Source organism: Lotus japonicus, chromosome 6, assembly GCF_012489685.1.
Source record: "Lotus japonicus ecotype B-129 chromosome 6, LjGifu_v1.2".
Taxonomy (NCBI): domain Eukaryota; kingdom Viridiplantae; phylum Streptophyta; class Magnoliopsida; order Fabales; family Fabaceae; genus Lotus; species Lotus japonicus.
In genome coordinates, this window is record NC_080046.1 from 65,654,507 (window position 1) to 65,681,833 (window position 27,327).

The 27,327-nt window shown below is 36.1% G+C and overlaps 5 protein-coding genes, 1 long non-coding RNA gene and 1 pseudogene across 6 annotated transcripts; 4 read left to right on the top strand and 3 right to left on the bottom strand.

Annotated features, from left to right (window-relative positions):
• Positions 1-4,334: 4,334 nt before the first annotated feature.
• On the top strand, positions 4,335-7,255 carry LOC130723058 (DAG protein, chloroplastic-like). The gene is made up of 5 exons (XM_057573980.1): positions 4,335-4,745; positions 5,692-5,789; positions 5,890-5,955; positions 6,051-6,233; positions 6,824-7,255. Exons 1-4 carry the CDS (start codon positions 4,396-4,398, stop codon positions 6,230-6,232), a joined length of 696 nt encoding a protein of 231 aa, XP_057429963.1. The 5' UTR covers positions 4,335-4,395; the 3' UTR covers position 6,233; positions 6,824-7,255.
• Positions 7,256-7,983: 728 nt separating this feature from the next.
• On the bottom strand, positions 7,984-10,425 carry LOC130723059 (uncharacterized). The gene is made up of 3 exons (XR_009014150.1): positions 9,913-10,425; positions 9,382-9,505; positions 7,984-8,522 (listed from the first exon to the last, which is right to left on the bottom strand). It is a non-coding gene; the product is annotated as an uncharacterized LOC130723059 (long non-coding RNA).
• Positions 10,426-14,844: 4,419 nt separating this feature from the next.
• LOC130723250 (uncharacterized protein At5g39570) lies at positions 14,845-16,249 on the top strand. Its single transcript, XM_057574224.1, has one exon. It carries the CDS (start codon positions 15,056-15,058, stop codon positions 16,115-16,117), a length of 1,062 nt encoding a protein of 353 aa, XP_057430207.1. The 5' UTR covers positions 14,845-15,055; the 3' UTR covers positions 16,118-16,249.
• A 154-nt stretch (positions 16,250-16,403) lies between these two features.
• LOC130725793 (cytosolic sulfotransferase 15-like) lies at positions 16,404-17,151 on the bottom strand (annotated as a pseudogene).
• A 710-nt stretch (positions 17,152-17,861) lies between these two features.
• Positions 17,862-19,179, top strand: LOC130723251 (uncharacterized). Its single transcript, XM_057574225.1, has 2 exons — positions 17,862-18,525; positions 18,865-19,179. The coding sequence occupies exons 1-2, from the start codon at positions 18,072-18,074 to the stop codon at positions 18,918-18,920; spliced, it is 510 nt and encodes a 169-aa protein (XP_057430208.1). The 5' UTR covers positions 17,862-18,071; the 3' UTR covers positions 18,921-19,179.
• A 1,085-nt stretch (positions 19,180-20,264) lies between these two features.
• LOC130726226 (pentatricopeptide repeat-containing protein At3g13160, mitochondrial-like) lies at positions 20,265-21,872 on the top strand. The gene has a single exon (XM_057577461.1). The coding sequence runs from the start codon at positions 20,306-20,308 to the stop codon at positions 21,524-21,526; it is 1,221 nt and encodes a 406-aa protein (XP_057433444.1). The 5' UTR covers positions 20,265-20,305; the 3' UTR covers positions 21,527-21,872.
• Positions 21,873-22,424: 552 nt separating this feature from the next.
• On the bottom strand, positions 22,425-25,714 carry LOC130724147 (neryl diphosphate diphosphatase, chloroplastic-like). The gene is made up of 7 exons (XM_057575321.1): positions 25,478-25,714; positions 25,118-25,394; positions 24,612-24,987; positions 24,183-24,401; positions 23,870-24,008; positions 23,380-23,631; positions 22,425-22,864 (listed from the first exon to the last, which is right to left on the bottom strand). The coding sequence occupies exons 1-7, from the start codon at positions 25,592-25,594 to the stop codon at positions 22,544-22,546; spliced, it is 1,701 nt and encodes a 566-aa protein (XP_057431304.1). The 5' UTR covers positions 25,595-25,714; the 3' UTR covers positions 22,425-22,543.
• Between the last annotated feature and the right edge of the window lie 1,613 nt (positions 25,715-27,327).

The following is a 27,327-nucleotide window of genomic DNA, read 5'->3' on the forward strand; positions in this document are numbered from 1 at the left end:
AATGAGCTAACAAAGACACGTGTTATAAAAAATATGAACTGCCAATTTCATGATCATGATTACGGGGTAGGATAAAACACCTAAAAATAATTTTAAAAGTGATAAAAAGAAGAAAGAAGAAAGAAAAAACAAGAAACCCATGGACAAAATGAAGATGGAAAGAGAAAGAAAAAGGACAGAGTCTTGTGGCCACAAAATTGAGCTTGTATGGGGCTTTAACTATTGTTTTTCATTAGCGCGCACATGTGTTTCGTCCCAATGCTTTTGATTAATCAAAGTGAGTGTGTTGTGTTCTTGGTAAGCTTGGTGAGTCAACCCTAAAAGGATCTTCTTAGAAGTTAAAAGAGCCGCCCACTAATTTTAATTCTAGAGCTATCCTATCTTACTTTGTCTTGCTAGTTATTCATTCAAAATGATCAAAGAGTAAGTGGCTAATGTTAATTTTTGTAAGATCCATGTGTTTTGGATTTGGATTAAACAAAAATCTTGAAAGCTAATTAGACAGCTCATCAAATGTTTCAATAAATCTCAATTTTCAAGCTATGATTTTAATTGAATGACTCAAATTTATTGACTGTATTAATTTTAAAATTTTAAAACATTGGGGTCTATGAGCAAATTATAAGCATTAGTATATTAATGAGTTGTTACTCTAAATTTCTGTTTAAGTTAGAATAATCTTGTGTCAGTTGATCTATACGTTATATATTATAAATGAAGTAAGATGTAAAGAAATATTGCTTGGAAACATTATGAACAAAATTGTTAATATAAACAAGACCACATTGTTAATATGCACAAAAATTATTTTAAACAAATTCTAATCTAAATCTAGAATACGTTCCCCTTGCTTTCAAAAGTAAAATATTACATTATGATTATGTGTAGAGCTTGTTTAATTTCCACTCGCAAATACAATCAATCCCTATCAGAAGTTAATGAAAGTCAAGTCGCGCGTTCACATTTCACACGGTGATCTTTGCTCTTGCATTCCAAGGATTGACAAGTAGTCTTTCGTTAATCATTGATTTGTGGACGAAACGAAATTCCACCTAATTAATCTTCCCCTTGGCTTGGTGGGGTTGACATGGATAATTGACCCTTGTTCATTCCTTTTGTCAACATTTGGGTCACATTCTATATTTAAGTACTATATTCCTTTCAATTTAATTCTTCCAGTTTCATAATTGACCCCAACCCTTCGTCTCAAATATATTTTTTATAGAGTAGAAATGAGATTAGTTTTTTTTCTTCATTTCCGTGAGATATTGTTGCTAGCCGCCATAACAAACTCTCTTTCTTTCTTCTTCCTCAAATTTCATAAACTCCTACATTGTCTATTGAGTCGCTGATATGTGAACTATGGAACAATAGTGATATCCATAAACACCCACTTTTAATTTATGGCACAATTTGAAAAGTAAAAAAAAAAAAACCAGTGAGAATTTGTTAAATTTTGAAGGACATATGATTAGAATAAAAAGAGTTGGAGTATTTTTATTTTGAAATAAATCCAATGACCTGAATTTTCTAATAAATTATATAAGATCATTGCTGCATCGGATGGGTAACATTTGATTTTGATTTTGAAATTTTCACTTTTCACTTTTCATCATAGGGTCAATTATACCCTCATGGATCTAAGGACTTTGAGATTTGAATAGCAATGAGGTAAAATGGAGTTGAGCAATGTGTTAAACCTACGCATTGTACTTCTTTTCATGTGTGACATTATTGCTCAACAAAGGATGAAGAACCACACCAACTTCTCTCCTTTTTATTTGCAACTCATTTCACTTAATTAAACCTGCCACGTGTGTTAATTGATCAAAAAAGTGTTGAAAAGAAGATTTTAAATTATACAAACAAATTCACCTCACTTGTCTTTTCGAAATTGGATGGTCCTAGAATTGACGAAGACACCAATTTAAAGTTTATTGATCAGACTGTGATTGAACAACGACAAAATCGGTAGTAATTAAATAAAAAAATTAACACGTAAGAGAAATAAATTTTTAACTTCAATATATACAGTTAAGAAAAGCTTCAATATATAGATTTTTACCATACAATTTCGAGAGCAGGGTGCATCAAAGTAAGATAATTCTTCTTGCATAAAATCATGGAAAAAAACATAAAAATTAAATGACAGAACCACTTTGGATTGATTTGTTACCGGTCTTGGGCCCATTCTACTAACTCCCACTAGTTTTCTACCATACTGGTTATAGGATCGGATCGAACCAGTCGAGGTCCAAGTTCCTAATCGAATCGACCAGTTCGGGTCGAGTTCTGTCAACCCTATTTCTCGTAAACCTTTGTGCAACTTCTTTTATTTAATTTCATGTTTTAAATTAAACATTAAGAATTGTTGTTTACTCAATTCATTTAATTAAAATATCAAACGAATATCAAATTAGCTATCCCCCTCTTTGGTCAATATTAGAATTTCCCCACCACTTGTAGCCTTCTACCAAATAATAGTATCATTTTGTTTAGTTTGAAATTCTTTTGAGAGACATTAAGTCAATCAAATACTCCCTTTCACAATTTATTAGTTGATGTTTGTTTTTGACAATTTATGAGTCTAATTGTTTTCTTCACGCAACACATTTCTGTCAGCCTTAATTAAGGTTGAGTAAAAGTACATGACTAGGAAAGTTGGGAATGGTTTTAGTACCACTGATACCATTAATGTGATACTAAAAGCAAACAGAGGATAAAGACAGATTGACTAAGGAAATAACGACAAAACTAATTCACTTTCTTTTTTGGTATTAAGTTAACTTAAACACAATCATAATCATAGAAACTATGGTAAATTAATAAACTGCTTCCGAAGGTAATAAAACAAGGTTTGGTTGCTTAAAACTTTTTTTAAGAATGGCGTTTTCTGCTTGTTGCTTCCGTTTTTTCTTCTGTATCCTTGGATATAATGTTCTTTAAACAATTAAACTCCAAGTAATCAAGTTCTGTTGAACTGTTTCTTCCTTTTAATATTAATTAGTATTATTTTCAAAATCATGATTTATATGCATAGTAGGGCATACAATTTAATTACTATCAATTTTGTTGGATTGAGACTTATTTATCCTGATGTAATCTGCACCTAATCTCAAAACTCTATGAGGATGATCTCCGATTGAATCAAGACTTGAGTTTTTACCCGTCTGTTGTACAATAGAGTTTTTCACTGTGTTGATTATATAAGTTAAACCATTGCTCAATCCTCTTTGGTTTAATTAGTTGATCAAATTGTCAAACTAAGCAGGATAATTAGAAGTTTGGATGGATCGGAAATCATTGAAAATATATATATATATATATATATATATATATTTTATAAGTAATATGAATTTTATTAAAAAGAAGTACAAGGGGTACTTCAATCCCAATACAAGTAAGGAAGAATGAAGGGAAAAAGACTGAAAATAAAACAATACAAGGCAACCTACTACATCCAATTGTACTTTTTGTTTCCTACATATTAATGATGAAAATAATCATATCTTTCTATGTGAGAATAGTAGAATAAATACTAAAAACATGCAAATGTACAAAGCTGAAATGGAGGGACTTCATTTTTAAAGTATAGTTCAAATATACGGATTATGATCCTTTCTATCTTTATATAAATATTCAAATAGTACATATGAAGAGTCATCGGAAAGATCAAGTGAAATCACTGCGAATAGTGTTGATTAAAGAGGAACAGTGAGACTTCGACGAGTGTACGTCGACGATGAAGACCGGAAGAGAAGGAGCAAGTCCACGATGGTACCTAGCTAGCTCTTCCCTTCAGCAATAGATGCCAAGACAAATAAAGGGTCCTACTCGAGAAAAGAGTTATGCAACCAATCATGGTCTCCTATGAGCGGAGACGATCAGACTCTCCTTCAAAACAAATTATTAAATCTTCCTCCAGAACAAACAAAAAGAGAAATTGACATAAAATTTCAACTTGAGGAAAGAGAGCTTATAACTAAGAGGATCTTCCTAAGAATAACCATTTTTTATTTTTTTATCTTGTAAACAAGAAAAGGATCCATTTCCAGGTGCTGCCATACCAATTTGGATTGATGGGCTGCTTTTCTCATTTTCTTTCTTGTCATGAGAGCTATTCCCATTTATCTTAAACCTTGGCCACCTTTAAACAAAAAACAAACATATTTTCACCTCTCATTTTTTTCAGTTTTTTATTGGACTCTAACCACCAAAAATACTCAATAGCCCATTAAAAATCTAGCCCAATTGTATGACACAAACATGGCCCATAGATATTTCATTCTTGAAAACGACGCCGTATTTGATTGTCCCTTTCTCTTTGAAGAGCCTTATCATTTCATCATCGCTCACACTGCACTCTGTGTTCGGTTTCGTTGCAGTGTTTCTACAATGGCGACGATTACCTTCTCTTTCTCCGCCAAAACCCTAACCCTACCCTTTCACTCCAAAACCCCTTCACTCTTCAACTTCTTCAATCCCAGCCTCAACTTCAACCGGGTTGCCCCGCGTTCTATCCGGGCAATTACCCGTGCCCGGAACCCTACCCGGATTCGTGCGGGGCTGGATGAGGATTACTCGGCGAAGAGGAGCAGTAGCAGTGAGCAGAGGGAGACGATTATGCTCCCTGGTTGCGATTACAATCATTGGCTCATTGTCATGGAGTTTCCTAAGGACCCTGCTCCTTCACGTGAGCAGATGATTGAGACTTACCTCTTTACTCTCTCCACTGTTCTTGGAAGGTTCTCTCTTTCGTATTCCTTGTGATTTGTTTATTTTTTGAAAAATCTGAATTTTTAATTTTTAATTTTCTGACATTGTGTTTGTGAAGTTTTGCTAGTGAGTTGTTTGGATTGGTGTTGATGGGGTTGGGAAATGAGAAATTATTCACGTTTTTCTTATAAGGGTATCTGTTGATTAGAAGCTGGAAGCTATGTTTCAATTTGGAATGTGCATATGATGCTAGTGTGTTAAGTTTGTTCCTGATAATCTAGGATGATGAATGCTAGCAACACACTCAATTAACACTTCAACATACCCTTTGTGATTGATTCATTAAAAAAAACACATTTTTAAGGAAAGTGATCAATTTATCAGGCAAATATGTAGGTTTTTGAAAAAAAATCAGAAATGGATCAATTACAAAATGCGTGTAGAGAACTTCAGTAGGACCGTGGCATCAATGCACCTTTTCGTCGATACTTATTTACGTAAACTAGATGTTAAGGCAATGTCAATTGTATGATGAGATACCGTAGTTGGCTCCGGTTAGCGCGAAAGATAGATATGAAATGCCTCTTTTAGTGTTAGAGTGTCTTGAAGTGCTGGGCTCAATAGTGTCCTTCGTGAGATGAGCTGGGCAAGGATAGAATATCTTAAAAAGAGTGAGTTACCAGCATTTCTTATCTAGGATATATAAAACGAATTGTAGTTTTCTCTTCTTCTATCTGGTCTCTGTTTTGGGGAGGTTGAAGTCAACACACAAAACAAGCTAAAGTTAATAGATGCTTTGTATTTATAATGTTAATTTTGCACCTGTTAAAAAACTCAATTTCTTTTAGATGGATAAAATGCTTTAATTGGTGGATGGCATGCAATGGTAATGATGTGTTGTTTGATGGAGGTCTTTGTTGTTGTCGACATGTTCATGCTGCAAATTTTTATTGTGTGTTTGGGCTTGTGTATCAGCATGGAAGAAGCAAAGAAGAACATGTATGCCTTTAGCACCACCACCTACACTGGATTTCAGTGCACTGTTGATGAAGCAACATCCGAGAAATTCAAGGGTAATGTTTTCATTTGGAAATTGTCTTGATAACCTTGTTTTGTTACTTGACAGATTTTTGTTCCTCATATTTTGTTAATTAATGCTTGTCCTGCCTTCAGGTTTGCCTGGGGTTCTCTGGGTACTGCCAGACTCTTATATAGATGTTAAAAACAAAGACTATGGAGGTTAGATATTTATTTATACAGTTATTTATTGTGTGATCATTATTCTATGTCTTGATAATCTATCACTAAATATACTTACTGTTATTCAACTTTAGGTGACAAGTACATAAATGGGGAGATCATCCCTTCCAAGTACCCTACTTACCAACCAAAACGTAGTGGAGGATCAAGGAATGACAGTAGAAGGTACGAGAGAAAGAGAGATGGCCCTCCTACTGATCGTAGAAGGCCAAAACAAGAGGCAGAGACGACGTCAAAGGATTCATCCTCTACATAAGGTAGTTAATTCTGTTCTCTGATCCACTTTTTGTGACTTAAAAATATGGTACTAGGTCCTAGAGTTCTTCTGCTGCTGTCGCTGTGGCTGTGCTTGTGTCAATATGTGTTGCTTTTTTCTTAACAAGCAAGTTGCTGGTCTGTGATTTTATTTCTGGGTGTGGCTTTTTTATTTGTAGTGAGTGTGAAAAAAAGGGCAGGGTGGCAATTTGATCTGCGTCACTGATGCGCATTGAATAATAATAGCGTATTCAGTCCTTTTGGTTGCCGAAAGTATAATTCAGAGAGCACATATGCTTGCATCTACCGTTCTTCTCCTACGGTTCTTGCACTAGATGCTCTCACATCATCACTCTTTTTTTCTTCCAGGAATCATCAAGCTTAGTAATTGTTCTACTTACGGTTTTTAACCTACAAATTCCCTAATCATATATATTATTCATCATTATGCTTTTATATCCAAAAAAAAAACTTTACAGCACTCATACTGGATATTGCATGAAGAAGATCATTGGATTTTCTGTATACATGTTATTTATCATAGCTTGTCAAGCTATGCAATTACTAATATTAGTATATTGCAACCTCGCAGGCGATTTTCAGTTTTGTTCTGAGTAATGTCAAACGAAGCAATTTGTTGCTCCTTACACAGCATTATCACGGTCGCGGGCATGCTCATTTAACACAAAAGGGTATATCTTGATTCATATCCTCACTAGATGCATACAGTTTTTATGGCAAGCTCAAAGGGGCTCAAAGGGGTATTTCACGATTCATCTCGAGGAGTATGTGATTTTAGATCGAGTATGATGTGTAACACAGGTGTTACATGTATTTGTCTGTGTAATTTGGGGTTCACTTATCGCTCAATCAGTGTGTTTTTTGTGATAAGTATTTTTGCGGAGTTTCTGGGCAAAATTGAACATAAAGTAACTGATAGGGACTGCACAATTTATGTTTGGTGCATATTTAGCTTTTTGCCATTAAGTAGCCAGTTAATGAAGCACAAGTCCTGTTGCTATGATCTCAATTTTGCTGCTTTCGAACTCACCCTCCAAATAGTTTAAATATTTTGATTATTGTAGTGTGGTTTGGGTGTGGTTTGGGGAACAAATTCGTTTGAACTGAGTGCATTTCATTGAGATTCGTAAACCATGATTGTTAGCCAAAGGAGTTTTGTGGAGGATAATCAGTTTAACAGCCGGGAAGATGAAAATTGAACTGATTGGGGTATATAAATAGCATACAAAACAATGAAGAAGTGCAAGAAGCAATCCTTTCAAGATCGCTAGGGATAAAAATGGCATGTAATTCTCGGCTTCTAGCGACATGTAATATCACAGTTTACAGTTTTTACTGTATAAACTATGCGTACATAAAGTTTAGTTTATTGATTTTCATGGAGTCTGGATCTATAATTTGTGATATGCATTGAAAGCTTTCAACTTAGGAAAAGGATGGGTATAGAATGTACACACTTGAAACTGGAGGAGGAGGATAGTAAGGGAAGAGAGAAAAAAAATGCAGTTTCATGTGATGTGAGATTGCTATACAAATTTACCAAAATTCACGACTACGCAACTTAAAGTAAATCTACGTCGTTCACTTAAGTTGTGAGATTGCTCTTGATAAGCTTCCTGGAGTTAAAACATCAACTAATTGGTTCTTAAAATGATTATGAATAGACGGATCTCGAGCAAACCATCCTACAATTCAATAATCCAATCAAGATATAAACATTCAAAGAGAAAAGATTAAAAATTGTCTCTGTATACCCAAAAAAAAAAGAGTAATAAAGAATACAAATAGAATAGTAAAGGAAAAAAAGTCAAAAACTAATAGATTACAGTAGTTTTTGAACCTTCTATTACTAATGGAATCCTACCATCTTCTTGGAGGAAAGACTTTGGAAAGATGCCTCATTAAAACCTTCATAGGAAAAACCTCCTTGGGAAAACCTAGAGAAAGAAAAATAGTACAAATTTCCAAAGTCTAAAAGGAGCCTCCAATAAGATCTATACAACAAAACAAGTGGAGTAAAACCAATTCCAATGCTCCAACTCCATTCTAAATCTGCCAGCAAAACAATCATCAAGTGCTTCCAACAAGGAAGTATCCAACGTGATATGTTGCCACATATATTGGAGTAGATCCCACATGATAGCCACACCAACCTCAAAACGTCAATCTGCCGTGAGCTCCAAAAGAATAGATCAACTTGCAGTAAAGAAATTTATCATCCCTTCAATATGTTGTATTACCTCCAAGCCACAAAAAACAAAAAATCACACCTGCAACAGTTACATATCAGTAAGACAAAGTAAGGGTTCATTGAACCATTCATACATAGCATGAATAAACCTTCTGCATTTGGCTCTCAACCATGCCCATGCTCTTAATTTAATCAGCTCAAAGATATTTACTGGATCAAAATCCTCCCCCTGAATATTTTCCCATTTCTCCCCAACCAAATATGCCACACCACCACCAGCCAAATAACTGACATACCCTCCCTTCTAGCATGCGAAACAGAATCCACAAATTGAGAAAAATGCTCCATGGCTGAATTTGGAAATACAAATTGAATTCCTAACCGATTAGCCACCATAGACCAAATCTGCCAGGAACATGAGCAAGAAAAAAACAAGTGGGCAACTGATTCATCAACCACAGCACACAAAGAACACAAAGAATCACCAATTAGCACATTTCTCATCAGCAGATGATCTTTAGTTGGAATCCGATTAATGAAAATTTTCCACCCTAATGCAATGGCATTTGAAGGGGCTTTAACTTTCCATAGTTGTTTGAAAGCGGCTTCAAGTTCAGGATGGCATTCTGCAATTGCAGCATATGCAGAACTGACCGAGTAATTTCCATCTCCTTTTATCCACAGCCAAGCATCCTTCCTTCCCTTAACTGGCGAAAATGAATTAATTATCTGTAACAAGGCCTCACACTGCCTCAGAACAGCCCCTTCCAGCCTCCCCTCCCACTTGAAATCCCACTCCCACACGCTCTCAATAAGGCTTGGAAGGATTAAAGACATGATGCAGAATTCAATTGTTTGAAAATGATTAAAGACACGGAAGGATAGTTTTAAACTAATGAATAAAACATAACGAAAAAATCACATAAATATGCTCATACCAACAGTGTCCAAGCTTTGAGCGTTTGGAAGAACTCCAATGGTGGATACAATTCCATGAGATGGTCGAAATCCAAGAATACCACAGAATGCTGCTGGAATTCTAACAACATGTAGTATCAGTACCTACAAAATCACAATATTTTACCAAGTTTCACCCATATACTTGTCAGTTGAAACTGAAAATTCAAGCAAATAGTTTTCATGAGCATAAGATGACTGCACTTTGGATGTGTCCATTAAGCCTGTTATGGGATCAGAAAGATACAGACAATGCACAACAAGCCATACTCCAACAGTATATGAAAGAGATCACAAAAATAAGCTAGGAGCTGGAATTGTGCAACTATCTTAATGTGTAGATCACAACAACCATAGAACTGAATGTCAGCAAAGTGGAACTCATTACACCCCAAATAAGATTTGCAATTAGGTATACCGAAAAGAAGACTGTGTAGACAATAAATAAATGGACAGATTAGCATTTTTTGAATGAGTGATGGAACATGCAAGTGGTAACCAAGTAAACTCACCAATAGCAAAGTCAACTAGGCCAGCAGCAACTGCTACAGCGGTCTGAATCATCAATCTAATTGGTTATTCTGCAGAAAGCCTCATAATGACTTCTAAGAATCACTTTAAGAAGAAGCTACAATGTGAAGTCAGTGTGGTTTTGATTAAAAGAGAATTCATCCATGATAGTCTTGCCTACACAAGTAGCACCATTCCTGAGCAGTGATGACAGTGGCAGTGTCGCCAGCCTCCTCGTGCGTAAACCGGTCACGTATCCCTTCACATCAAATCTGCAATAAACAAATCACAAATGGAATTGAAAATGTAAACGAAAACGAAACGAACATGTCTCTAACGGCGAAGGGTGAGGGAAGGGGAGAAGCTCAAAACGCGTCTACTTTTTCAGTCTTCTTCCTCCTTCGACGCCGGTGATTCCTATTCCGATAAGCAACCACCACCTTCAGTGATTGGGACAAGATCGTTGTCGCGTGGCGGTCCAGAGAGGGAGTGATGATGTCGTCGTGCGGCACAACTGGTTTTCTTTTTCTTTAATTTATTTATTTTGTCATAATTTTTCTTTTGCAAATACTGGCGTTGGGATACTACAATTTATGGCGGTTAGAAACTACCACAAAGTATCAAACCGCCAGAAATTTCATGAATATACTGGCGTTTACAAGATACGTTGTGACCGCTTCAAACCGCCAGAAATGTCTTGAAAATACTGGCGGTTATGATTCATTTTTGGCGGTGTAAAACTGCCATTGAGTTCACGCATTTACTGGCGGTTAAAATCCACAAAACAGGTTTTGGCAGTCATAAACCGCTACATCTTACTGGCGTTCAATTGCCAGAAATTGCTTTTAATCACCAGTAACAGGGAGCACTAAAGTGCCAGAACATGATTTTGCTTTTATACCACAAAATTATTGTGGCGGCGGCCTAATATGGTGAGATGAATGTAGCGACGGAGTATTAGAGAGGGATTTCGTCCGTCGCAAAGGCGCTCGTCCCTGTGACAAAACATGCGTCGGAACTATCTCTTTAAGGGCTTGTTTGGTTCGAAAAGAAAGTGGAAGGAAAGAAAGAAAAAGAAAGGAAAGGAAAAGGAAAGAAAGAGAAATGAAAGTGAGATGATTTTTTAGAATGTTTGGTTTAAGAGAAAGGAAAAGGAAAAATGAGTGGAAAGAAAAGTGTGTATGTATGAAATGACATAAACATCCTCAACACTTTTATATCATAATCATTATTCCAAATTAATGTAAACTCACCTTTTTAAAAAATGTTTTTTAATAAATTGTTCCACGCATTAAAGTTTAGAAGTAAAATAGTTTAAGTTAAATCAGATGAAAAATATATATAAAAGAACGAAAAAAATTTTCTTTGAAAAAAAGTATTTATTATAAAAAAAATTTGGCAGTTAGAATAATCAAGGTTGTAGGGGTAAAATTGTCTTTTGAACAAAAATCATAGTCATTCTCTCACTTTCTCTCCAATTTGGGCGGAAAGGTTTTCTGGAGGGGCCCACAAAAAAACCATTCTTTCCTTCTTTCTTTTGTTTATATCAATCAGGGGAAAGTGCATTGGATTGTGTGTTTTCTTTCCACTGCCAAATCTTTCCTTCCCCTTCCTCCAAACCAAACACCCCCTAAGATTCCATCTTTCAGGATTTTGTGAAGGATTATTTTCTGTCAGAAACAACCCTATGCTGATAAATTCTTTTTAAACTAATATTAAATAAAATGTAGCCCTCCCAATTTCTTTTGCACTTCTATAGTATTATTTTTCTATTTAACTTTTTTATGCTTATGATGAATGGAGGATATAAAACAATTTCAAAAATATAAATGTGAAAAAATTAATGAATAAAAACTATATTTGATATGATTTAGGTTTAAAGATAAGAAAATTGGAAACCCTTGTGCACCAGTAGCACCACTATAGAAAACACAAGAAGGTCACCACCTCTGCCCCCAATTTTACTCAACTCTAGTAAACTTTATTCTACAAGGGGGATTGGTTTTGATGTCATCCCCTCTCAGTTTTAATGTCATCTTTATTTCTTTATAAATCTAAAATACACTTTGTTAAAAGAAAAATTAACACTAAATAAGTGAGAAATCATGGTGATTTTCACCCTTATTATGGAGAATTTTATGTTGCATTCGTGATCGTTGCAGCACCACTTATTAGCGATTTAAGTTGATTTTCGCACTTAAAAGTGAAAAAAAATATATCATACAGGGAAAAAATGTGTGTTTCGCACCCACTACAAGTGCAGAAAAAAAGTTTATGTACTTGCCCAATGGCCAAAGTCGTTGAAAAACACCAAGAAAAGAGAAGTAGTGAAAGATAGGAAGAGGATAGATAAGGAATGAAAATTGTTTTTAAGAGTATTTTAGTAAAGTACGAAGAAAGGATGACATGAGAATCAATTGGGGTGGCACCAAAACTAATAATGCCCTTCTACGAAACTTCAAAATAAACTCACACCTTAGAATTCGTTGTACATAGACTAAGAGCTTCTTTGTTTTACAACTATAACTATCACATTCTTTCTTAACGTTTTATTGATACATTATTAGTTCCTAAAGTGTGGTTTTCAACTTTTGGACCCAACATAGCAAGAGTTTGGTGAATGGTGATTGATAAGACTAATATGACCAAATCACTTGGAAGAATGTTGAGAGGGAGCCATGGCAAATGGTGGTGAATTCCTTCTCTATGAAGGTGCCTTTCCATATCGAAAAAATGTGTCACTGTCAAAGAGCCAACTAGTGGAGAGACGTGCAAAAATACTCTGATGTGCAATTCAGGATGTGGTTAAGAAGTGAGAGATAGATAGTGAAGATATGTGTACCTTTTGCCATGCGAAATCCACCTTTTATAGGGTTGAGTTTAAGGGCTCGAAGATCTGGAAGTTTTAAATTGAATGTCATGACAAGTTCAACGTACATCAACGATGAATGATCATAGGATATTCTGACATGTCATTTAATCGGACAATCATTGATCTTTTGACTATCCTCTCACCAATCACATTAATCATATTGGAAAACTTTTTTTTTTTGCTTCATCGAAAAATTACAAAACAAACAAACAAAAAACTAAGGTATAGAAAGAGAGTCCTTCAACAGAAGGTACTCAACATCATGATCTGGACTCGGAATAATCCAAGACCCCGAACTCATAGCAGCAACACCTCTCCGAGCTAAGTGATCCGCAACCGCGTTGCTATCCCGGTGAATTTCTTCACAATCATATTTAATCTTATTAATCATATTTTTCTTTTTGTTTTTGACGGATATCACAATCTGTTGTTTGAGAAGCTATCATATATTAGAGGGATATAAATTGTTATTAATCTTGAATAAAAATATCATTTTCACGTTAAAGATACAAGTCAAACCTAAATTAATTCATAAAAAAAGGTTAAATAAAAATTAAAGTATTATTTTCCTTAATATACATATTCAAAGTAAGTTTTGTTTATTTTTTTTTTATCTAAAAGTAAATCTTTTGCTATAATGCCAACCATTATCATCAAGATATATACTTTTTTAATTTTCTTATATTTGGATATTGGCATCAAAGAAGGAAGATATGAATTATCGAAAAAATAATAATGAATTATCTTATTTAAAAAAGAAAAAAGGGTTAAATATGTTTTGGTCCCTAAACTTTGATCGGATTTCGGTTTTCGTCCCTCGTCGTCGTCGTCGGCGGCGTTTGGGTTTTGTCCCTACCGGAGTGGTGGCGCTGACCGCCGTGAACACTTGTCTTTTTTAGCCCACGTGACCTTGTCACGTCAATTAATGATGATGTGGGAAAAATAAAAATAAAATAAAAAATACCGAAATTAAACTAAATTAAACTTTAAAACACTAATCTAATAATCTTAAACTCGTAATCCCTAATCTAACTACATTAAAAAGGCCCTCCATCATTCATCCCCAATTCTCCCCATCCTTATTCGACAAATCCAAGAACCTATAAATTAGGGTTTTGATCATCCCCAATTCCTTCATCTCAAACCCAATTTCTTCTCCAGTCCATCAAATTCGTTGTTCCATTCCTTTGATTTGATCATTTTCTTCTTGTTTCACGCATACCATATCGTGTTCTTCCTCCTTCAATCACAATGTCGTCGACAACTTCTTATGGGAGTCGCTCATCTTCATCTTTGTCCATGAAATGTGCAATGGTCAGGTGTGGGATGTGTTCTTGTGGAGAAACCCTCATCCGGAAGTTATGCCGGCGAGGGAATGAGGGATGAAAACCGAAATCCGGCCAAAGTTCAGGGACCAAAAACATATTTAACCCAAAATTAAATGAGATTATTCGATCACTAATGTAATGCTGTATAATAGTATTAACTTTTTTTCGATTGTAAGATTATATATATATATATATATATATATATATATATATTATCGAAATACAATAATTCTGCATATTTGGCATTGTATTCTTGACACAATCATAAGTGATTCTTTTTATGTCACAGTCAGATCACTATGGCTCACTGGCTATCCAGTAACCACTAGCTACTAAAAAGGTTGGCGTATCCAATCATACAGCTTTGAAAAACTTATCCTAACTTCCATTGAAATCAAATGGAAAGGCATTGCTATGGCCTACGGTTACCCCTCACTTTTGCTGGTTAGAATAGGTGTGTCACATTAGTCCCACAAGGCCTACTCAACACGTTGTTTTCTTTACTTTGAAATACTTGTGGGCTGAGATAATTAACTTTAATTGTTTAATTTCACATAAACAAGGTTATGTTTTATTTATGTTCAAAGATTAATGAAACTGGGGGCAAGATACTCTCATATAAAGTTACAAACCATGTGTCTTTATTGCTTACGCTTGGTGAGTGTTGACAAATGACAAGTGACACATGGTACAAAATGGGTTCTGCTTTGTTGCGTGGTAGAAAATGGCTTTATTGCACCATTGCATGTGGACATTTAAGACTAGATAAGAATTCAGCGGTTGGTGGGAATGAACTATAATACTTTACTCTTTCTTTAGTACTAATCTACTCAATCTACTCAAATACTTGAAGGAACAAAACCAAGAAACTGGATCTGATCCTGAACTCATGTCATAGTCGCTGCTGTTCTAGTAAAAGGTCTCATCTTCAATCTCTAATGAACCATGGCCTACTACTACAACTCTGCCAATTCTGGGTCTGAATATGGTGAGTACAATTTCAACTCTTATGCTGTCAATTATGATTATGCTCCTCAAGTTCCACCCTTTATGAATTACAATAGCCATGAGTACAATCAAGTGAATCAGCCATATTATGGTTATGATCAAAGTTTGTGTTTTGCTCCTAATTATTACCCTGATCAGTGTTACCAAAGGGTATCATACTCTGCCACCAATTTTAGTGAACCAAAATCACTTGTATATGATCCTAATTATGGTATGAGCCAGCTTGTGATCTCTTACTCTAAATTGGAATTCAATGAGCCTGAATTTGAAGAATATGACCCAACGCCTTATGGTGGAGGGTATGACATTGTTGAGACCTATGGTAAGCCTTTACCACCTTCAGATAAAATTTGCCATCCACGTTCTGATGGGCCAAGTTCAAATAGCATCATCCCCTTGGATACTGTTCCTGCTGTGTCCATAGTACCATTGCCTACTGTGAAAGAGGGAATTGATGAGAAGGCCATCATACCCCAGAATGGAACTGCAGGACAAATGCTTGAAGACAAGCCCCAATCACAAGATATTATTAGCACTGATCAGCCAAAGGAAGTAGAAAACAATAGGCATGTCACTTTTGATCTAAAGGCTGATGAAGGGGAAGAAGACAGTGAGGAAAGTGATGATGAAGATGATTACTCTTCTGAGTCTGGTAATGGATACAGTGGAGTACAGTATGATGAGCATGAGAAGCAAGTGCCTCTGCAATATCCTAGTGGATATGGGTTGGAAACTGTGGACATTTGTGAAAGCTTGTTTGGGAATTGGCCTTGTTTGTCTAGAATGAAGAGAGAACAACAGCAAGCTTTGGGTGGAAACAATTGCCAGGACAACATGTGGCAAGGGACTGCAGACTATCTATTTGGCAATCCATATCCATATGGTGGGAGAGGGGAAGATGGGAGTAGCTATGGAGGAAACCTTGTCTATGGCTATGAAAGGCATTATCCAAGTCAAGCACAGTGCTGGCAGATTGATTATACTGATAAATCTTGGTGATACAAGAAAACAATTTGTTCACATATGTATTGAATAAGTTTAAGGTGCAAAGGTTGACTTTGTTGTAATAAATGTAAAAATCTTGAATGAGAGACATGAAAAGAATAAAATTTCATGTTTGGTTTTCTGCAAGCTTGTTGAATATAGCAAAGCTAAGCTCTAGTTCATTTACATGTTGCTCTGTAGAGATGACAATTATACCTTGATTCTAAGGGTCCATTTGATCTGGTATTTAAATTATAAATTAGAAACAGAAGGGCAAATGTAATTCATCACATTCCCTACTTCAGCTTGTGGTGTTAAAAGATAGGCCAGATCCACTTAACTTTTCCTCTGTGATTTTGGATAACTTTTCTGTCATTGGAAGGGAAAGGGAATTCACCCAATCCTCTATTTCAGCTTTCCGAAATAAATACTTGTTCTTAATATCCATAGCCCCAATTCCAGATTCATTTACATCCAATTCCTTCATCTTCTCAAAGCTACATAATTTGACTATATTTTCTATCACTCCCCTACTTACCTCCTCCTGAGTGAAAGAACAATCCAAGAACTCAACCAATCTTTTCACATGAAATTTGACATCTTCGTTAAGATCCTCATACTTCAAGAACCTTGTCTGCTCTCTCCTTCATGTAACCAAGATGTGGTTTAGTGGTTCCAAGATGGACAAAACACTACTATGCCCTTGCAGTGCATTTCAAAAGCTTCCTCCAGTGTCAATGCAGGGAAATACTGAGGCTTAGTTTTGGTGAGGAAAATCCAGGTAAGACACAAAAGTATCAAAAGGGTTCCTACAAATATAAATTATCTTTACATTTGGACTCCTTGATGGACTTGGCCAATGAAGAAAATGGAATTTGAGTACCAAAAAGTCTTGGCTCATTAATCATGTGAGGAATTTTGTCATAAACTTCACCATAAATTTCATGTTCAAAGAAGGGCACAAGTTTATGTGGAGTGGATGTAAGTAATGGATGGTTGTGCAAGGAAGGAGAAACGTTGACGGTTGATAATGAGAATGTAAGAGCTTTCAAAAGTTAGTTAGTCCACCCTGATCTACTTTTTTGCCAGCTTAGCTCGGCCAGCCCACCGGCCGCTGACCACTCATACAGGGAAGATGACACCAAATGAGGACAGATGATTCATCTCTGAAAATAGATTGGGTACTAAATTTTGTCCATGGGACTTAAATTTCCTGCGCGACTGCATGTTGTGTGTATCATTTGTGGTTATAATAATGGATCCACATTCTCCTGCACTTGTATTCTTTGCTTCAGCTAAATTAATTAAGAAAACATGGGAGGATTAGAATAATTGTATTCTAGAACATCAGACATAGCATGACTTTGGTGATACTTGATACAATGATACCATACAAAAAAAGATGAAGAAGAAGAAAACAGAACCATAATGAGTACAAGAGACGAAACAAAAGGTGTGTATGGCCGGCCCCTCAGCAACCGCAGATTAAGGCCAAAGCGCCAAAGAGAGTGAAAGATATTCAAATCCATGTTTAGTACGTACAACGATGTCACTACACATAGAAAGCATCACAAATCGTAAAGGCAAAGTTGTTTTCAACCATATCATTATTATAATTATATAGTTTTATATCCATCATCAGCATCACCCACCTACTAATTTTCATTATCATAATTGATTAGAATGCAGTAAACGTTAACTTTATTCCATTTCCAACTTTGGATCTCAATTAGGCTATGCTTCCTCATTACATTTCACAACTCATAGGTTGTAACGTAAGGGTAGTTTGTTCATTTCACAACTCACATGTACCATGATTCATGTAATGCCAACCTAGAAATTCTCATCAACTGTCCTCTCTGGCTCCCACTTCCAATCATAGTGTTCAAAATATGTACTACAATAAAAATAAACCCTGTTAAAACCTCATGTACCAAACAAAGGTGTCTCTCTATCATCTCTATTAGCTATGGCACTCAGAATGAGATTTAGATCTTTTGAAGCTGCTATTGTTGTTGTTGTTCTTGTTCCACTCTTACTCTCAGTGACAGTGGCAGCTGCATATTCTTCTTCAATTCATGAGCTGCTCCGCAACTATGGCTTGCCGGCGGGGCTCTTCCCGGAGACGGTTAAGTCATACAATTTGGACCAAACGGGTGTTTTGGAGGTGAAGCTGGATCAACCCTGCATGACCAAGTATGATACTAGAATGTTGTTTGAAACTGTGGTTCGGGCTAACCTCAGTTTTGGTCAGCTTAAGGGGTTGGAGGGTTTGTCTCAAGAAGAGCTTTTTCTATGGCTGCCTGTGAAGGGTATCATTGTGAATGATCCATCATCAGGTCTCATTCTCATTGATATTGGTCTTGCCTATAAGCAGCTCTCTCTGTCTCTCTTTGAAGTTCCCCCAATTTGCAGATCCCAAGGTACTCTTCTGTCTTGTGTGTGTGTATTTATAGCTGTGTTATTTATTGATGATGACTTGCAATTTGAATAGAAATCACTATGTGAAAACATATGCATGCCATTTTCATCTCATTTGTACAAGTTTCCCTTTCTGAGAATTAATTCTGACACTTAGAAGCTACTCACATAAATTTTTCCTCAAATAAATTGTCTTTAGGATCAACTATTGAAGGATTTCTAAACACATACTAATACAGATTACAGAATGTATTCCAATTCTCATCTATTTTAGCTTCTAGCTTCAGAGATTTTGTTATGTATGTAGAGTTTTGATTTCAAACATTGGATGTGGCGTGCAGGTCTTTCAAGGAATATTGAAGGAAGGAAGAGCTTTGGATTTCAAGATCTAAGATAAAAGTTTGTTTAGTTGAAAAGATGGTCTCTTCTTTCTCTTTCCAATTTTGTTTTTTTCTCTCTTTCTTTTTAAGATATGAGTATGTGTCAATGTGATGTAATGTGCATATAATAGATACTGAGAGGCTTGTGACTAAACTGGGAATCAGTTGAGGGTGGAAAAAGGAACTGATAGAGGTGTTTATTGTAAAAAATGTTTTACCAATTTTGTGTGCAACTATTTTCTGATGTTCAAGGTATCTTATCACATCATTTCTTTCTTTCCTTTTGTTTTTTCTTTTCACTTTACTATGATCCTATGCTGAAAATACTCAGAGAATATGCTAATGTTGACTGTGATTAGGATGATTGCTGAAACCAAATCTACTTTACCTCTCGCATTTTGAGTACATAATACCTTAGTTGCTTCAAGTTAAAATTCAAGACTAAGGCAATGTTCACATGGCTATTATAGAATGATAAAAAATCATAGTTAGACAGCTAAGGTAAAAAATTGTGTTCTGATTTGATTAGCTTCTTCATGGTCAGTAAGGTCAGTCTGTAGTGAATTTTTTTCTCAAATGTCATTTTTCAGTTGTGGTTTCTAAACAATGAGAAAGAAAAAAGATATCACCTACTGTATGACCAGATTGATAAAAAAAGTTAAACATAAAGTTACTATCTCCTCATCCTTATAGCATTAGTAGAAGACCTTTCAGGTTTCAGGAAGTCTGACTCTATCGTGACCAATTCATAAAGAGATATGTGGACATTATTCATAGATTGCTAAGCAGGGTAAAAGGAGGAAATTGAGGTTGCCGTGAAGGTATTTAATGAAATGTTGAGTCACATACCACAAGTTTTTTAAAACTAAATTATACTTTCCTTCCAAGATCTTCCTCTTTCCTTTCTTGAAGTTGCAAAACATACCATTAAAGTTGTGTTCAATTTGTTGCAATGTGCTACTTATTCAGATTTGATAGATAAGAGCATGTATACTATTTATGCAAGTCAATAAGATAAGACATTACCACGTATACAAGCTTATTAGGATTTTCACCCCACCCGTTGAGCAGAGATGAAAGTCGGCCTTAGTGATCCAACAGTGCCAAATGGAAGGACCGTCGCTCAACGGATAAAAGTTACTCTAAGGATAACAGGATGATCTTCCCCAAGAGCTCACATCGACGGAAAGGTTTGACACTTTAATGTTGGCTCTTCGCCACCTGGGGCTGAAGTATGTTCTAAGGGTTGGGTTGTTTGCCCAGTTATTGTATGAGGTCTATCTAATGCTATATGTGAAGGCGCATAATAGATTGATATGAACATAACCACTTAACAAGGAAAATAACAAGACTACAAGAGGGACTAAAACCAGTAATTTGAATTTTAAGGGAATGAAAACCGATGAAACAATTTTACAGGGACTATAAAAGTGGCAACCTCGTATATTACTCACTCGAAAAACCTCGTAGTTCTTCCAACACAAAAAACATGTCTGCCGCGAATCATCTACGTCGAATCTTCAACGCGAAGCCCTCCATCAACGCCGCGACCTCCACCGTGTTCCGCCGCGGCAGTTACGAGACACCGGAAGGCCTCCGAAGCGTCGTCGACAACTTCAAGGACCTATGCGAATGCAAGCAGTTTCGCCGCACGGCGAACATGTACAGCGCCACCGTGCGTCGCCTCGTGAAGGCGCAGGCCTTCCCCATGATCGAAGAGATCCTCGAGCACCAGAAGAAGTACGATGACATCTCCTCCGAAGGCTTCGTCATTCGCCTCATCTCCCTCTACGGCAAGGCCCGCATGTTCGATCATGCACGCGCACTGTTCGACGAAATGCCTTCCTTCAATACTCCCCGTTCCGCGAAGTCCCTCACCGCGCTTCTCAACGCTGCCATCACCGCCAAGAGATACGACACCGTTCCGGAGCTTTTCCGCAAGCTGCATTCTCAGCAGTCCATTAAGGTTGATACGCCGGTGTACAATGTCGTCGTTAATGCATATTGTAAGATGGGTTCTACCGATTCGGCTCTTTCGATGCTTCGCGAAATGGAGGAGTTGGGCCTGGAGCCGAATTTGTTCACTTTCAACACACTACTCCACGGGTTTTATCAGCAGCACGGGTTTGCGGAGGGTGAAAAAATTTGGTCCATGATGCAGGCGCGGGGCAATGTTAGTCCCGATGTGGTGAGCTATATGTTGAAGATGAAGGCTGTGATTGGTGATGGCGGAGTAACGGAAGCGGTTAAGGTAGTTGATGAGATGAGAGGCAATGGGGTTGAGCCAGATGTGCGTTTTTTCAGTTTGTTGATTGAGAGTTTCTGTCGGGATGGGAAAGTGGAAGAGGCTAAGTACTGGTATCATGAAATGGTGAGATGCGGATGCGTCGCGGGTCCTGCAACTTATGGCGCTCTTGTTCCCTTTCTTTGTAAGAAGGGTGATTTTGACTTGGCTTTCAAGCTCTGCAAAGATGCAATTGGTGGTAGGAGTTTGCTTATTGGTGAAGGAGCGTTGAAGCGAGTGGTGGAGGCATTGGTTGCTGAGGGTAGGGTTGGAGAAGCTGAGAAACTTGTGGGTCTTGCAAGGAAGAAGAATTTGAAAATAGATTTAACTACCCCCTAACCATGAGGTAGAACAGGACTAGTATGAAGTATCCTCCCTTTTTTGTAATTGTTGCTTTGAGATCACTGATTGTGACAAAATTTAAGGTTGTTTCCTTCTTATGCAGATAATTAAGTGGGTTTGGATATCAATTAAGTGTTATATGATCGGGTTTTTATCCCAATAAGAGTTCTACTCACTTTTTATTTTGAACTGTGTGTGCGCTAACTTGATATCCATACATTACTTAATGTGTTAATGTATGTAAGTTAAACCTTCTAGTAGTAGCCTTTGAATTTCATAATCTTTGATGTCTTTTCCTTAGCCTAAATTTCATTGCAACCATATATTTTTGTTGGTTTGTGAATCGAACTGCCACAATGTCCATCTGTTTCTTCTTTCTTGTATATGCTACATATAAACACAGAACTATGGTTAGTAGGGTGGGGTTATTAATGAAATAATTAGGCCTTAGTTAGAAATCTCCTGACACGCACTTCGTCGTTTTTTTTACATGAGTACTGGACTGGGCGGGACATAAGTATCCCTTATTCCCGCCCAAATCGAGCATTTAGATGAACGAAAGCAGCCATGGCGGGGTTTGTGGAACAGCGTCGAAGCCCGCCCTTCTTTTGGATGGGTCCACGCGCCAGCTGGAAGATTCCTTTAGTTTTGTCTTATATGTATATAGGCTTGGGCCCCGGTTGTCAGGCCCAAGTACAGAGAAAGTCCACGTTATGACCATTCCCTCTATAAAAGGAGAGGTCAACCCCTTGTAAAAAGTACCTTTTGAACATTTAATGAGAATATTCCTTTTGTGATATTTTTAGTACTCTGCTAGGGTTTACTTTCTGTCAGTTTTTGACGTCAGATCTCCCTAGTACAGAACAAGTACCACTACAAATTTGGAGTCACTGAAATGAAAAATACCATTTAGTTATTCTTGAGTACAAAATTAGAGGTATGGAATTTATGATAAGGAAATCGACATGCTTTGTGGTATTGAAACTACTTAACTTGCCACAAAATATTTTATAACTAATAACCGCCTTTGAGAACGTATAAATATTTTACGTTCTCAGCACCAACATTAACTAGTGACTTGACATCTTTCTGAAAATTGGAGAGGCTTGGATTGCTATGGTAGTGATACATTAGAGGTACCATTCGTGCCGCATTGAGGCAGATTTTGGTAAATGATGATGGAAATGGATTTGGGGTGAGGATTTCTCGATTGAGACATTTCCACTCATCTAAAATCAAGTGAGCAACATGCCTATGTACATCTTCAGCTGAAATGTCTTGGTGTTCATTCATATAGCAATCCAGGTACGACCCATCAAGACCATTTTGTTCATTCTGCATTCATAAATAATCATTCACATCCTTACAATGTGTCGTGCAAGTAATGTGATGAAATCACTTAATTTCTAATGAGCAGATAATTTGTGAATCCTAAACCATGGCTCAAGCCTCAATACCATATTATCTCTCTCAAGTTTCCCAATTGGACAAAAGGTGGAAGTGGGTCTACATAAACTCATAGTAAAAAAATGCTAATAACACTTTTTAAACACACTCTTTTGTTGCCTGCACTTTTACAAGACTATATCTTCCATTAATTTAAATTGAAGTGTATTATAATCTTAGTTTACAAAGATCCAATAGTGGATAACCCTTTACTTTATCACTTTATCAAATAAGTTTACCTTAATGCAGGTTTTTCTTTTAGAGTGATAGAAACTGTATTTTGTAATTTTGAGGATTATACTTTTTTTTTGGGTTACAAGATTATACATTTTATTAGATATAGTTATTAGTTATAAAAAAGAGCATTAATTGTTAAAAATAAGTGAAACAAACCTAGAATTTACCTTAGCTCCCTCCAAATCATCAGAATGACGAAGAATTTTCGCCACTGAGTATATAATATTGGGGAAGTTGTCTTCCATAATAGCAACAGTTTCCTTAGTTATACCGTGATCCAACAGGAAGAATGCATGGATAAGCATCACGTGCACTCCTGTGCTCACAATTTCATTGTTCAAGTACTCCTCTGCCTTTGGCAAGTGACTAGATTTCAACCAATGTGCAGAAACTAAGCAAGCATTCAAGAATTGCACCCACTGTTTCATACAAATGATTCAATAGAATTACATGCTGGTTACATTTATAAGTGAAATTAAAGATAAGAACTTTATGCAGTAAATAATTTATGCACCAACAGCTTTTACAACAGAAGTTATCTTAAACCACTTTATGCAGCAACAACTTGAAAATGACAGATTTTCTTTTATTTTCAAGAAAACATACTATGTATGCCCGCAAAAGAATTTACATAAATGATATAAATGCACTCTGTACCGATTTTTTAAGTGTATCTATAGGGTTGAAACCATGCTTTTCATAGATCATTTCAGCGAAATCATTGGTAATGTTGTAAAGAGTACTTAAACAACTTTTCATGAAGTCTGGAAGTTGCTCAGTGCCAGCCAATTCCCATCTAAATCAAGAGAACAAACTGTTGTTAGTAACTTAGTATTAGAATGGAATATCAATTAACAAAGTGTAATTGATACTGATCATGGATAAAAAGACATAAGAATATCAGAAAATGAAGTTTAGACATGTATTTTGACTTTGTATGTTGTTTTGATATATATAAATGTTTGAATACCTGTTAACAGCATCTGTAAATAAGGCAAGTTGGTCTAATGTCCCATAGACATCAAAAATGTCATCAATAATGTAGATTAGAGAAATAGGTTTGGTGATCTCAATCCTTTCGTTTGATAAGTGTGGGTCTGTGTAGCATGCCATTGGCCACATGTACCCCGTAAGAGGTTGATACCCGGCAAACTCCATCTCTTTAGCCAATCTAAGGCCCCTCCACCATCTGTCAAGAGAACATATTAGTTAATGTTTGAAAGTTCTTCTACAATTGATTATAAAGCTAAAATCAGTTTTGGAGAGAAGCGTATGTGAGTAGCTTCTAGGTGACATTGATTTTGAGGAAAATAAACTGATCAAACATACTATTAGTAGTTCCTAGTTCCTACAGATAAAAAACAAATGAAGGTGTGTTATTATTAGTTAGCAAACTGACTTGGAAACTTCAATGATTTCATTCTGGTTCATGAACGTAATTATGCATGAATTGATTTGAGCAAGTTCCTCTAAACAAGTCCATTCATTCTTGGCCTTGAAATCTCGGAGTAATACTCTTCTATCCATGAATCTTGACAAGCCATAATGAAATGGATCCTGAAGAGTGTTGGCAACACTTGTAGCTTCACCACTGTCTTGATGTCTTGATAACCATTCACGAAGAAGCTCACAGACGAGGTACCCTGTATTGTCAAGTCTGTCTTCCCCTTCAATACTTAGCTGGGATGCTTCATACAGGGCAATCAGACCCTTCACATCTTCACCATATTTTTCTTTGAACTTTCTTTTGTCAAAATTCAAGAATTCAAATAAATCTGCATACACGTTGTGGTTGGTGATTATTGGTAGTAATTAACTCAATAATACTTGTTATAAAAATTAACTCCTTCAAAAAAACTCACATCTTGTTCTTATTTTTCATTTTTGAATATTGAAGATTCTTACCTGCACTGACATGATGACCTCCTTGTCTCAGCAAGCGGAATGTAAGTGCAATTTCATAGAGTTGATGGCTATTGACAAAATCACTGAGATCGCTGCTCAACATCAAATGTTGTTTTTGAAGAGCTGCTTCAATCTCCTCTTCAAAGTGATGTTCAATGCCAATCCTTTGGATGATGTCAGTCATTTGCAAACACTCCATTGGATCCTCACAAATAAGTTTCTTGTATACATGCTTAGCTTCCTTCACCATCAATGCTTGTTTGAAATAGTTGGCATCCTGCATGAAAGTGTAAAGCAGTTTCAGAAAGTTGAAGATTTAAAGTTATACCGATTAGAACATTGTATCTCTAGCACATTTACCATGCAGGAAATCATGCTTTGAGTAAAACAGCTAGACTTTGCTTCAGCGTTAGCTTTAAAAGACTGGTGAATGTTTAACTTGTGCAGTGGTTTATAAGAACTCGAGAAAATGAGCATCTTGAAGGAATGGGGAATTGTATGTGTGTATACTCAAGGTTGCAAGGATGCAGAATAGATTTTGTTCTGTGAGCTAGTGATGAAAGTCAAAATGTATAAGCTGCACAGAACATTAATTGCCGGATAGATTACTTATATCTTGAACTTGGCATTTAAGCTTGCGGTGTGGGCTCAATATATAGGTGGAAAATGTTTGGTACTGTCTACATCCAAATTAATTGAGAAAGATTGAGAAGAGAGACAAATGATAAGGTAATATGTGAAAAGAGAAAAATGGTATGTGTCGGGTTAAGATTATATTATACTTTTGACACACTCCCTCACAATCCATTAGGTTTGAAATGTGAATAATGCGCAAACTCATATCTTACGTGAGAGAGACTCTGATATCATATCATGAATTAATTATCTTAAAAATTTAAGTATTGAGTGAATGAGGTGTTTAAAATGGGGAAAAAACATTTTGAGCATTAATAGTATTGTAATTTAAAAATTTTGATACCATAACAATTCAAATATTTTTTACACTGTCCATTGAGAAAAAAGTCACATCAATTAAATTAAATTATGTAAAAGATATTTTTTACACTGTCCATTGACAATATGTAAAAGATATTTAAAGTCACTTTTTCCCAAAGGGTATTTAAAGTCACTTTTTCCCAAAGGGTATTAGGGACGTAACTTAAATCTAGGGATGACAACGGGTAGAATCGGGCATGGATTTTATAATTACCAAACTCAAACACAAATCTCAGAACCCAAACTCAAACCCAAACACAAACCCCTATGGGCGATAAAATGAAATCCATGCCCAAATTAATTGGATTTCGGATTTACTCGAAACCTAAACCCAAACTCATTAGGTACGTAAAATAGTAACCCGATCTAGAACCTACTTTCATATAAAAAAAAGTGAAATTCATAGAAAGAAAGAAAAAAACAAATACTATTCATCATCCTCATCCATCACCAAAGTGAGACAACAATAGTTTAGAGTTTACTTTCTCAAACATACAAAAGTACAATTTATCATCAAACACTAAGAATAAAGTTGTTAATATATATATGTATGAGAGTTTTTTGTAATTTTATGTTTCGGGTATCTTTGGGTTCGGATTTGGCCGGGTATGGACACAGATTTAACTAATACCAAACCCAAACCCATAAATGACTACAGTAATGGGCAAAATCCAAACCCAAACCAGTCAACTCGGATTTTGCTTGTCAAATCGGATCGGGTTCGGGCGGATACCCATGGGTTTGGGCAAAATTGCCATCTCTACTTAAATCATTCCAACTTTGGCAATTGTTTGAAGGGAAAAAACGGTTTGAATTTCTTGCAAAATGTCTTTCGAAAGTTGTCGATACACAATGACTTGCCATTCTTATCAGATTTTGTTTGTGGTGTACAATTTTCCCATGTTTTCCAACAATGAAACATGTCTAGTAAATGATAACCTGAAATTTTATTTTTAATTTTTGTGTCATTGGTTCTTCAATTACGGGACAAGGTAATGAAGCATGTTCATAATAAGAGTCCGCATAACAACACAGCTCTCTAAACTAAAGCAACTATAGCTCTCTAAACTAAAGCAACTACAATAGAAAAAAAAAGCAACTAAGCCCAAGCTAGCATGTTGAAGTTACATGTTACATGTTAGGGTTAATGAGTTAATTATTCAAAAAATTTAAACTGTTGGGTAAAAACTACATTAATAATTTTATATTGTTGT

Bases quoted from the DNA above. Each gene is read 5' to 3' on its own strand.
- LOC130724147 (XM_057575321.1), bottom strand. From the start codon at position 25,594: ATGCTCATTTTCTCGAGTTCTTATAAACCACTGCACAAGTTAAACATT. The intron at 25,395-25,477 runs GTAAATGTGCTA...ACTTTCATGCAG, and splicing joins AAAGCATGATTTCCTGCATG to GATGCCAACTATTTCAAACA. The intron at 22,865-23,379 runs GTAAATTCTAGG...TTATGAATGCAG, and splicing joins ATGATTTGGAGGGAGCTAAG to AATGAACAAAATGGTCTTGA.
- LOC130723251 (XM_057574225.1), top strand. From the start codon at position 18,072: ATGGCACTCAGAATGAGATTTAGATCTTTTGAAGCTGCTATTGTTGTT. The intron at 18,526-18,864 runs GTACTCTTCTGT...TGTGGCGTGCAG, and splicing joins CCCAATTTGCAGATCCCAAG to GTCTTTCAAGGAATATTGAA.
- LOC130726226 (XM_057577461.1), top strand. From the start codon at position 20,306: ATGAAACAATTTTACAGGGACTATAAAAGTGGCAACCTCGTATATTAC.
- LOC130723250 (XM_057574224.1), top strand. From the start codon at position 15,056: ATGGCCTACTACTACAACTCTGCCAATTCTGGGTCTGAATATGGTGAG.
- LOC130723058 (XM_057573980.1), top strand. From the start codon at position 4,396: ATGGCGACGATTACCTTCTCTTTCTCCGCCAAAACCCTAACCCTACCC. The intron at 4,746-5,691 runs GTTCTCTCTTTC...CTTGTGTATCAG, and splicing joins CTCTCCACTGTTCTTGGAAG to CATGGAAGAAGCAAAGAAGA. The intron at 5,956-6,050 runs GTTAGATATTTA...ATTCAACTTTAG, and splicing joins TAAAAACAAAGACTATGGAG to GTGACAAGTACATAAATGGG.